At 40.4% G+C, this 12,723-nt stretch overlaps 1 protein-coding gene across 2 annotated transcripts in view; it reads right to left on the reverse strand.

The window, feature by feature from the left end:
* Window positions 1-2,178: 2,178 nt before the first annotated feature.
* Window positions 2,179-12,723, reverse strand: part of DDR2 (discoidin domain receptor tyrosine kinase 2) — a 159,624-nt gene continuing 149,079 nt past the window's right edge. For both annotated transcript variants that reach the window (XM_033409747.2, XM_004282032.3), the window contains 2 exons: window positions 12,499-12,648; window positions 2,179-9,088 (listed from right to left, as the gene is read on the reverse strand). In XM_033409747.2, coding sequence (XP_033265638.1) covers window positions 8,954-9,088; window positions 12,499-12,648 — 285 coding nt within the window. In that variant the 3' untranslated portion in view covers window positions 2,179-8,953. The remainder of the gene's footprint in view (window positions 9,089-12,498; window positions 12,649-12,723) is intronic.

Below are 12,723 nucleotides of genomic sequence, written 5' to 3' on the forward strand. Positions count from 1 at the left end.
CATAAGGTAAGGGTGAGGCAGGGCCAGGTAGGGCAGGGCTGTACAGAGAGCAAGAGAGAGGCCATCTTATAAGGCCTGACGGTACACCCCAAACTTTAGAATCTAGACCCAAAGTCTCCTTTTAGAGTGTCTTAGAGCTCTGAGATGACTTGTAAAACGAATAAGAGAGGGGACACAAGTGTTGTGTGGCTATCCTATGAAAAACTCTTTCCTACAAATAAGGTGAAGATGCAGCATCTTCACAATCTAAGGGTGACAACCAGTGTAGGACTGACTGTGACTTAAGGGAAGGCCTGAAGACTTCAGAGCAAGACCAGCCGTCTCTCCTTCCATCATGATGTCCATCCAAGCCATGTGAGGAGACCTTGGTCTCCTCTTCCTTCTTTCAAATAAAGTTGCTACTTTCAAGGTTCTGCAACCTTTGAAAGACAGGCTGAACTGCTAGAGGTGCCAGAGAGACAAGGAGAATAGAACTCTGTTGATGACAGATATTTAATTTTGTATTTTAAAAATATTTTATCACATGTAGGATACTGCTCAGTAAGAGTCATAATGCATTTTTATTTACAAGTAAATGTAATTTTTTTTATCATCTCAAACTAGTCCCCTTGAGTTTGTATTGTTCATGGACTATTTTCCTGGAAATACCAGAACGAAACATGGTGCACAGTGATCCCATTTATCCCAATCCTTGGCCCCATGATTGGAAGAGTAAATGTAGCCACTTTACCTTTGACTGTCTGTTCGCTACTTCATATAATAAATCTGCCTTTACCCTAAACCCTGAAACTGATCTCTGATTTCTTTTATCGTGCCTGAAATAGCTCTTAGGTAGATAAAGATGAGTAAAGTTATCTTTAGCCTCCATAACAGAGCTCTGTTCTGGGCCCTTATAATTCTCTCCAGAACTAACTTCCCTCTGGTTTGCAAACAGGGGCAAAAGAACAGCTGCCAGTGGGGTCATGTGACTTTTCTTGTAGATATCTTTCATCTCTTTTTTTCTTCAAATCACTATACAACCAGCCTGGTGCAAAACTATTTTGAGTGGGATTTTACCCATTTCATTAGATAGTAAAAGGTCATCTGTTGCTTATGCATAAGAAGCTATTGTTCTGGAGGACTCAAGGACCAGAGGATGTTATAAGTGTATACATTACTTTTTCAAATACAAATGAGTATAAAGTTATAAATGGAGATATATCAGTTTTCTAGTTCTTAGCACTTGAAAAATGCAGTGCCCTTCAAGTTGTTAGTTCAAATGTAAAAGAGCAGACGTAATCTCTGTCCTCAGTAACGAATTATATTTTCAGATATATGCATAATATGTATCTATGGCTTATCACGTATGGACGCAAATGTATCACTCATGTATACCTTTAAACTTAGGCAATAGTTGTTGAGAATAGAATTGTACCTCTTTGAGCATCTCTGCTGTTCCTGTTTATTTTTTTTTCTCCTTCACCCCCAATACCCCACTCTCACTACACAGATACTTGAACACCTGGCCTTCAGTCCTGGAATCAAACCAGACACTCTGGTGGTCAGAGTGTACATTCATGAGTCCTCTGGTTATTCTCTGGGAATTTATATCCATTCCCTTACCTACTATGGCTGTCACTGAAAAAAAAATAAGTTCATATTACTCAGATTATTAAAAGTATAAATGTATTCTTCAGGGACCAGGTAAGACGTATGTTGTTTTGGGTGGTTCCATCCTACTCTCTATTATGAAGACTGAGTCTGTATTCTGGTTGTTCATAGTTTTTTGTTGCTCTTTGTATGCGTGAGCAGTCTTGGACAGATGATATTTGGATTTAGAAGGGATTTCTGTGTATCAAACAAGACAACTTTGTAACAACAATAATAAAGGATCCCTAATTCTGGACTAGATTCCCTGGAACTGGACCAATGTGAAAACATAAAATCCCAATCTCTAGTATGTTTGGATATGCCAGGGACCAAAGTAATTTTCTTCCAATAAACAATCAACTAATATATGCGAGGCCTACGTAAATAACCCTCTGTCGGATAACCCTCAACAAACAGGCATCCCCACCACATACACCCCTTAACTGTGTCCCCACCCCCCATCACTTCTCCAAAAAGGATGTAAGGGAGTAAGGAGTTACGGGTAATAAAACCCAGAAACAGTGCTATTTTCACAGAAAAAAGGATCCGTCAGTAGCATATTTCTTTAATCATCGTTATTTACAATTTATCATCTGACAGACTTACAGAGAATAAATAAAGAAAAGACAATATACAATTGGTATATCTCATTTCTTTTTCTAATACAGAGAATTTTTATGCATTCTATTTTGGAATGACTAAGATAGTTTTAAGCAAAAATTAAATCAGTTTGCTATTTACCCCTTGACAAGACACATCATCCTCCCAAGCCTGCAGAATAAAGCCCAGATGTTTCCTCCTCATAGGAAGAGTGCACCACATTGCTTCAGAAAGTCAATCCTCAGAAAAAATTCCCAGACAACGGGGTAGAAGAATAGGATATCATGAATAGTAAAGGACATAAAATGAATAGGCTAGATTACAAACTCTTGGTGCGTTTGTAGGAATCCACTCAACTTTCAATTATTTCCAAACCTCTTTTCAAGAAAACAGTTTTTCACTGCAAGTGATTACCTATCCCTTTGGGCTTTCCCTTGAGTCTCTTTGCAAATTCCTTTACATGCAGTTGTGAATGTGGGTAAGCATGGGCTAGCTTGGGACTCCCATCTTTCTCCTTTGCAGGCCCGTGAAGTTGTTGACAAGGTGTTTGCAAGAGAAACTAAAAATCTTGTTCCAAAAGAGCTGGGTTTGGGGCCAGGGTCGCTCCCTGCTCTTGATGGTGTGCCATGGAGAGAAGTACCTTGCATTTCTGTCTAAATACCTCAAAGGATAAGACATTTCCATAGATCAATTTCACCATCAGTAAACCTAGAAATGGAGGATGTAACTTACAGGTACAAGTCTGGGCACTTTTTCCTCTTTCCTCCTTTGAAAATAAACCCTCTACATTAGAGCAAAGCAATTTTCCCTAAATTCACCCCAGTTATGCCGGATGACAAGTGTCTGCTTCTACCTTTTATTCATTCAAAAAACAACATTCGGCAAATATTTGTGGTGTGCTCGCTATGTGCTAGGAACTTTACAGGACATGGGGTATACAGAGGTGAACTCACGTAGAATCTTGTGACCCTTAAACAGGGCAGCTTAAACATGCCATCATAAAACTCAAAGCTGTAATCCACAAAACCAGAGTTTCAACTCCCCTGTCCCCTCCAAACCTCTAGGCTACAGCTGTAACCTACAGGTTGCAGCTGTATTTGCATTTCATTTGGTCCAATGTGGTTGCTATTCCATTTAAGAATAGACTTTCAGGCAAATGAAACTTCTCTACTCTTCTGAGAATAGTGTTTTGCTACTCACTAGGGGTCTCTACCCTTGTACTCTATTCCTTCCAAAAGCTCTCCCTGGTGCCATTAAGGAAGTACCACCTTAGCTCTTGACCAAAATTCTGATTTATTCTAAAGTCCTCTCCTTGCCATCATACAAATCCTACTCGTAGGAACCGCAGAAACCACCTATAATTAATTTCCTTCTATCCTAGCTAGTGAGCTGTGGGTCTTACTGTCCTTTGTGTTGCCTGATTTTTCTAAGCCGTTCTTGGAATGTTTCAGATGCTGAACAGCCAAACTAGTCAGAAAATGTGGAAACAGTCTAGGTAGGATATTGCTTGTTGATAAAGGAACAGATTAATTTTGTTATATTCTCTTTAGGATTTTATAGAATTGTATCCAGACAATGTCTTTCCTGATGCAACCAAGAAGACCAGGTTACAAATCAGCAAGGGTTAAAACTATCCAGAAATGAAATGTGTACATGTGAAGAACTGGTGAACTCTGAGTAAGGTCTGTAGTTTAGTTAATAGTATTATACCAATGTCAATTTTCTGGTTTTGAAACTGGACTATGGTTATGTAAAATGTTATCAATTGGAAAGCCTGGTGTTAGGGAAAGGCCACTCTGTACTATTTTCTTGGGAGTCTTAAAGCATTTCAAAATAACAAATTGAAAAAAAAAAAAAAAGGATACAGCAACTAAACAAATTACCCACCATGGTCTGAGCCAAGCAATGTAGCTAATTGTAGCAGAGAACTCAAAATGCCAGAAATCCAATAAACATTAACCATTCCAGTCTCTTTCCATCTCAATTTAGCATTCCAAGACATTTACCAAGTGGAAAAGACATTCATCTGTTTCTATAAAAATGTTAAATTTTAATTCAGAAGGAAATTCCAGCATAGATCTGGATCTGTGTCTTCCAGAAACCTACCATATGCACTGCCAGAGGTCAGAGGTCTTACTGAAAAGACTAAGATGGCAAATTCCAGGTCTATAAACTCAATGTAGGATCAAAGCCTTCCTACCTCTATACTGGGAGTAATTTAAGCCTTAACTGTAATTTTCTTCATTTTTGGGGTATATTTGGGCAAAACAGATGCTATTCTGTTTTAGACTATTTCCTTGGAACATCTTCATCTCTTTCCCCTTCTTCAGTTCTCCTTTACTCAAAACATACGGCTTAGCCCCACATCATGGCTTTCTTGTAGGAAGTCTGGATGAGACTAGAAAAACACATGGTTCCAACATGGCATGTACCTCTTTGTGCAGATATCAAACAAGATTCAGTCTAGTTTAACTTAAGCCTGTTGTTCCAATGTTTCCCTGTGGCCTTTCTAGGCACAACAGTGATGAGCATTATTTAAAATGGATTTCATTCACAGAAGCAAAGAAGGGAACACAAAGCCTCATGAGCTAACATAAATTCCCCATCTCTTGGTCTTCATTTCCAAAGCAGCACTGGGAAAGCCATGTCCTGTTCAGACAAAAAGTTGATTTCTTCTCAGCACCATTAAACCCCAGGACCTGAGGTGGTCTAGAACACACGTGTTCAAACTGCCTCCCTCTCCCACTTCCTGTGAGATGAAAAGGTCATTCCCTGGTGGTTGCTTGTGTGTTTTTAGGTTCATGCTGGGCTGCCCTTTTCTTAAATCTCTGAAAAGCTCCCTTCCATGTCATACTCTGCACCTGACTTTTCATTTTTTAAATAAATACTTTTATAATCTCTATCATCCAGAATTGCTTCTCTCTCCATATACATCTATCTTTTATCTTCAACACACTTACTTTCTGTCCTCTCTCGGCTCTCTCTTCAGAGAGATCTGCTTTCATGCTTCAGAATGGATTCTCAACAGCACCCCCTGTGTCTATCTTGCTTGCCCTGACCTCCCCCATCCTTCTCATGCACTCTCCATTATCCTTTATTATGTAGTCTTCTTTCTAACTCCCACGTGCCTGGTCCAGTCACATGCACGTTCATTTATTCATCCTTTGCTCCATTTCCATACAATGCCCTTTGTCATATAGTCTTATACACTTGCAAGCGATCTTTCCATTGCATTAAAACCACTTTTCCCCCTCGGGGGCCTCTTTCTACTCCAGATCTTTTCTGAGCACGTATGTGTCTGGACAGCACATCAAGATTTGGACTTAGCTATCAGCACATTCACCAGCAAAAGTATACATTTAAATCTGAATACCCCAAAACCACAATCTGGACATAAAATATTTCACATATATCATGAAGAGGATAACTTCCTAGAAAGGTAACAAGGCCCCACAGTTTCTCATCCCTTTTCCTATCTCCTTTTCTACATAATTCCTCGCTTCATTCTTCCAATTTGGATTCCAGCTACCTTTAAAGTCTACATACTAAGCCTTCGCCATTGCACTCTGTTGGGTCTCTCAGATTTGTGCTGCTAAACTCGATGCGTCTGACTAAGGGAGAAGTTAAAACTGTATCTGTAGTACCAAAGCCTTAGCACCAGAAAATGGTGCCTTCCTCAACTCAGAAAAAGATAACTGTACCTGACAATACATATTTGCCAGCTGCTTGAAATAGATTACCTCTATGACTCAAGGCCAGAAAAATCCAGACATACTAAATTCATTTTAAATATGATTTTTTATGGGATCATGAAATGCAGTGTATTGATGCAGAATTGTAAAAAGAAGTAAGTGGAGAGATATAAGGCGAAGGAAGGGGAAATTATGTCTTTCCTCTTGCCACACAGGAAGTCATGGCCTGGTCTGGATGTACTCCTGCCAGAAGTACGTGGATAAAGGAGAATAAGCTACAGGCCCCGATTTCAAGTCCCTATGATTCTACTGAAATGGAATGATTAACGTGCCAACTTGACTGGGACATGTGGCACTCAGAGTAAACATTATTTCTGGGTGTTTCTGTGAGGGTGTTTCTGGATGAGATTAGCATTTGAATTGGTGAATTGAGTAAGGCAGATTGCCCTCTCCAATGTGGGTGGGCATCATCCAAACCAATGAAGCCCTGAATAGAAGAAAAAAGTAAGGGGGAGTTTGCCCTCTCTGCCTGACTGCTTGAGCTGACACATCAGTCTTCTCCTGCCCTCAACTGGGACTTATACCATTGGCCTTCTGGTTCTCAGAACTACAGCACCAGCAGCTTTCCTGGATCTCCAGATTGCAGATGTCAGATTGTGGGACTTCTCAGCCTCCATAATTGTGTAAGCCAATCCCCCAATTCCATATACATATATAGTCTGTTAGTTCTGTTCCTCTGGAGAACTCTGAATAATGCATGAAGTTAACACTGATCTTGGGAATGTAGAGAGTGTGGCAGGCCCCAAGTATAAAAGAACATGTCTGGTCCTGCATATATCAAATGAGATAATGTATGTGGTACACTACATGGTAAACTTTAAAGCACTGAACAAATGACAGGTGTTACTATTACTACTATTATAGTGGCTTCCCTACATGATCTCTTTTGCTGACCACGATCTTCAGAGAAGGAGATGATCAGATAACTGAGTCTGCATCAATTGTAGATCCAGTTATCCAATGAGCACTGAACGTATCAGAACTGGAAGAGACTTCAAGACCATCTCATCTAACTTGTTCCAATAAAGAAACAAAAGTCCAGAGAAGCAAAGTGACTTGTCCAAGATGATACACTTGGCTTGAGGCAGAAATAGGGTCACAGCTCCCAAACTGATGTTCTCTCCAAAGTTAGTCCTGGGAGACACTGAAGACCAGACTCACAAGACAACCATGGGGAAAGGGTGTTTTCTAGGGGAAGGAAGATGACCCTCAAAATGAACCTTGGGGATTGGGGATTTATGCTTCTGCTGTGGCCTGGAGCAACGCTGAAGGCTGGACAGGGGGAAACACTCAAGTTCCTGAGAGACTGTGTAGAAGGTGGGCTGGGTGAAGGCAACAGAAGCAGACCCAAGGGGTCAGGTCTATTTCTTCTAAGTTTGGGACGCTTATATTGCGATCTTTTCTTGTTTCTCCTCAGAGGGAATTGAGGGTTCTCTTTCCCTGTTTCCTACTGAATCTGAGGATCTGTGGAGTGTGAAAGCTCAGAATCTGTTCTGAGGGGACTCTTATTTGACAGTGTTATCAGTATGCATGGATTCTGAAGCCAGAACCTCAAACTTTCTTTTTCTGCTGGTCATACCATCTCCAAGGCAAGAGTGTGAACACCAAGCAACAGCAGCGAATGACTCCTCCACGCTCAACCTGCTCCTCTCAAGGGACTCCTAGGGTTAAAAGGACATTAAACATCATCTCCCACAACCACTTATGTTTGAAACCCTATTGACAAGAGGACAGTGACAAAGGACTCCCCATCTCTGGAGGCAGCCCATTCATCCTTGCATGTTCTACCTCTGGTTATGTTTTCCCTAGTAAGGAGTGGAAATCAATCTCCCTGTAACTTCCCCTCATTGGTCCTCAGTCAACCCTTTGGGAGCGCTCAGAACATATCTATTCCCTATTGTGCATGGCCTTCAGATTTATGCCTGAGAAATTCAATCACCAGCCCTTGGGTTCCATTTGGTATTCATCCATTAAAAGAGTTGGAAAATTTGGAGAAGATAAACCAAAAGGCCTAGGATCAAGATATCAAAAAACAACAGTTTGTACCGACTCAAAATCAGGCTCTCACGAAAACACACACCTGAAAATGTCTGAACAAGACAAGAGGAGGACCCTCTACAGAAATAAATATCACATCTGTTACCTGTCCTCCACAGGTCTCTTTCCCTGTGTCCATTCTCTATTCAAGAATATTTCCATGCACGAGGCTTTTTTTTGTTTTTGTTTTTGTTTTGCAAATGACGATTCCTGTTCATATAGCCTTGCAGTAGATATTCTTTCCTATGTACATCCTCTGTATCTCCTATGCATATAGATCTCAACCGTGATCCCTGCCCATGAACAAACAAAACACCCATTCAAAGAAGGTGGGTTTTTTCAAGCATGTTAACATCTACTTTGCCAGGAGAGGAAAATGCAGAGTTCAGGACATGTCTACAGGCCGAATTAGGAAATTAAACCATTGGTGACTAGTTACTGAATACCATTTCATCAGATTCTCCACACTTACCAAGTATTTTCCCTAAGTCTAATCTCATGTTTCCTAAGACATTACTATTCTTCAAGTGTTTTCTTTCTGAAACCATTATTTTTAAAAAGATGACATGGAAAACATATTGTAGAATCTGCACATTCATAAACACAAGCATATTTAACCTTTATAAATTATCTCAATTATCTAGCCTTTGTTATCCAACTTTTTTAGTATATCAAGTAAGATTCTTTACTAGATTTTATCTGCCCTATTCTGCCCTAGGCTTTTTTTTTTCTTTTTTAGTTCTTTAATGTAAAAAAAGTATATATGTGTCGGGGTAGAGAGTGGGGGAGTGGAGTGGAGGGAGACGAGGGACAGAAAGAGATAAAGGCAAACAAGCCTCTGTCTCTCAGGTCCATTCAATGTCCAAGTGGAGTGGCTTAGGCGTGGGTGAGTGGTAGGTCTTGTGAGGAGGACCTGTTGCCAGGCATTGACAGCATCACTCGTCCCCTTGCTGAAGAAGCAGAAGGTGGATTTCCTGGAATGAGGGACGGTGCTTGGTGTCTCTTCTCCAGCAGCTGAGCATCAGCTTATACACAGAGTCAGGGCAAATGGCAGGCTGGGGGAGGTAAGTCTTTGGAAAGAAAAATGAACAAAAAATGAGACTATTAAGAAGAGCGCAGAGAAAGGAAGAGCAGTTGCATCATAGTATGATTTGCCCACTCCCCATTTTCTTGGACTTGGAAAGTGAAATGAGTGGGGTGCCTGTTCTTCCTATTCATGAGAATTCTAAATCCCATCAGTCCCTTTTCCATTCCTTTTGTCTTTTCCAGTTCTCTGGAGCAGAATTTCCTGATGGGCCATCCTGTGGTCCCTACCATCATGCAAAAGATGAAACTGAAGCAAGAAGACATCTTAGACTGGAAAGCAAGTGATTAGAACACAAAACTTCTATTTATAGCCTAGCCACAATGAGATTTATTCTCATTGAGCCAATCATGGCAAAAGGGCAGAAAGTATACTAGTTGCCTCAGCTCCTTTATTGGAATAAAACCCTAGTCACTGAGATGTGGGATATATCCATGTAGCTCCTAACCATAACCTTCTCTGTGCTCCCTCTCTCCTGTACTGGCCCAGGGAGAGAAGATTGGACTTCTTCCTTACTTTATTCACCAATATTTGTACATTTACCCCCTCTACAGCCCTGCCCTGAATTCCAGTCTAGAGTTGTATTTGGCTCTACTCCCAAAGAACCAGTTACTGACTGCTTCCACCAGCAAGATGCCACTCTACTGACTCCAGGTCATCTTCTGTTTGCCTGTAATCTGTTGCTGTCATTTCCTTACCTATGTTTTTTAACACCTTGGTATATTGACATATTCCTAAAGCAAACCTAAATTTCTCAAGCTCTTTGAAACATGGGTCCAACATTTGCAGCTGGTAAATCATTAACTATTTCCATCTTGCCTTCTCCCACACCAACACCAGCTTATGTCATGCATCATAGGATCATAACGAAGCTCTATCTTTAATTTTTTGAGGAACCTCCACACTGTTTTCCACAGAGGCTGCACCAATTTACATTCCCACCAACGGGGCATGAGGGTTCCCTTTTCTCCACATCCTCACTAGCACTTGTTGTTTCTTGTCTTTTTGATAACAGCCATTCTAAAGTTGTGAGATGATATCTTATGATGGTTTTGAGCATTCATTTTTTTAAATTTAAACTTTAGTTATTTATTCATTTATTTATCCATTCATTCATTTATTTATTTTTGGCTGCATTGGGTCTTCGTTGCTGTGCATGGGCTTTTCTCTAGTGGCAAGCGGGGTCTACTCTTCGTTGTGGTGCATGGGCTTCTCATTGTGGTGGCTTCTCTTGTTGCGGAGCATGGGCTCTAGGCATGCGGGCTTCAGTGGTTGTAGCTCGCGGGCTCTAGAGCACAGGCTCAGTAGTTGTGGTGCACGGGCTTAGTTGCTCCGCAGCATGTGGGATCTTCCCAGACCAGGGCATGAACTTGTGTCCCCTGCACTGGCAGGTGGATTCTTAACCATTGCACCACCAGGGAAGTCCCAATTTTTAATTATTTAATTCCATTTAGACCATGAGCTTTTAAGAAAAGTGCTATCTGAGAATTCTTTACAGTTTGTAAAAATAAATTGAAAACAAAAATGTCAAATACATTTTAAAATTATTGAAATTATTGTTATAGACTTCCAATTGAATACAAAAGATTTAAGCTTTGCTTAAGCTGTGAGCCCTAAGTATAAGATTCTTTCTAGAATTTGTGCTACTGAAAAGTTTTCTTCTGCATTATATCTGCTATGTTCAACAAGTTGGTGACATTGTGCCATGTGAAAACAAATTAGATCACACATGTGTAGTCTAGAGACTATAAAATCCATCTAGCAGCTGATAGTGTTGAGAAATTACCGTCCTTAATTCTAATGTCAAACTTTTAAAATTTGAATACTGAAATTTTAATAAAATTTAAAGTAATTAAATTTTGTAAATTGTAATAAAATACAAATTTAATAAATTATGTTTAGTAAGTCCATATGTTAAATTAAATAAACTTTTATCAAAAATTTAAACTTATAGATGAGAAGCTTACTAGCATATAATGGTAATATTTGGCTTTGGCCTTGGCTTCAGTCAAACATTTGACTCTACTATTCAAATGCAAAGCAGAGAGTGGACATGAGTGGGGGGAGGGGAAGCATGCCTTTCTTGCCTGAATGTTTGATAGTTCAATTTTGCCTTGTGTAAATTTTTTTTTTCCATGTGGGATTTCAGTCACTGAATAATAAGAGGAGGGAAACTGAAAGGTTTAAAATATTCCTCCCTTTGCGTACAATTCTAGGATGTACTCAAGTTAGAATCATTATGATAATAAAATTACACTTTCTAATTGAATGCACCGCCTTTAATTGGCCACAAGAATCTAGTAGGTCAACCAGGTGGCCACGATGTGCTACTAGTCCAGGAGAAAAAACATTTTTCCTTGTTCTACTCTCTTATCTCATGCACACCGGAGTAAATCTGCCCTTTGCCAAGGTAAGAAGGCAATTACTCCATAACCGAGATAGATAATTTAGATCTCCTGCTACCAAAATATCTACAGAGTATCAAGATAAAATTCTAGGACCCCTCCTTCCTATTTTTAAGCTGCATATTGTACAATCTCTAGTCATTCCCTTATCTTTTGCTTGCTTTGATCCATTTAAGCCACAGGGGATCTACTTTTAATCTTCTGCAAGAACCTTCTCCCTCTCCTCAACTGTTATCATCTTCCTGCCTGAGATGCCACACTCCAAGTGTGTGCTGTAGCCAGGCCACTCTGGGGTTTCAGTGCTCCCACCACCAGCAAGCTTTCAATCCCACGTCTCACAGGAACTTTAAACACTGAGTCATCCAAAGGAAACTTGTAGTATCTTAACCAGGAATTGGGGCCCTTGTAAGCAAAGAAGCCCAGCTTTTTCTGAGTCCTGAGATGCCACAGCAGCTGGGCCCAGAGGTGCCTTCCAAGAACAGCAAGGCCAGGATGTACCTGAAGGTCTCTGGACATGTAAGTCAAGAAACATTTCTAGACAGTCCAAACCAAATTTTTAACGAATGCTAATAAATCCCTTATTCACTTTTAAGCTTACGTTTTTGTTCCTATGTTTCTCAACCAGGAAGACAAACCATAGAGCCTAGACCAGGAAACAGATCAAACATGAGAGATAGGATTTTATTTTCTGGTATCTTTGAGTTGGGGAGCAGCCTGAGGGGACCCCTCATGTTCTCCAATGACCAACGGGTTGACACATGGATAAAGCAGAGTGTATGGATGCCTAGGGAGGACCTTGGTCTTTCACATCACCTGGATAATTAGTGACAAAAGTTCTTGGTCTTTTATTAGCTGGATAATTAGTGACAAACAACTATGATCCAGGTAGCCCATTTTCCAGCTCAGACCTATCCTGTTAAGTCAGAACTTTTCTTTCTCTCTCCTTCAAGAGCACCCAAGGCCACATCTCTCCAACCCCAACAGTTCTCACCTGCCTCCCTTGGTCTCGGAAGAACTCTCCAGTATTCTCGATGACCTGTTCATCTGACAGCTGGGAATAGGGCTGTTCCTGGCAGAAGGTGAAGGTCTCCCACAGAGTCACTCCGAAGGCCCACACATCACTTGCTGTGGTGAATTTGCCCTGTTTAAATAAGAAAAAGAATAATCTGTGCATATTAGAGCTGATTAGGTTTTCATAATCTGGAGTTTTGCCACT

The sequence above is a fragment of the Orcinus orca genome, chromosome 1 (assembly GCF_937001465.1).
Source record: "Orcinus orca chromosome 1, mOrcOrc1.1, whole genome shotgun sequence".
NCBI lineage: Eukaryota > Metazoa > Chordata > Mammalia > Artiodactyla > Delphinidae > Orcinus > Orcinus orca.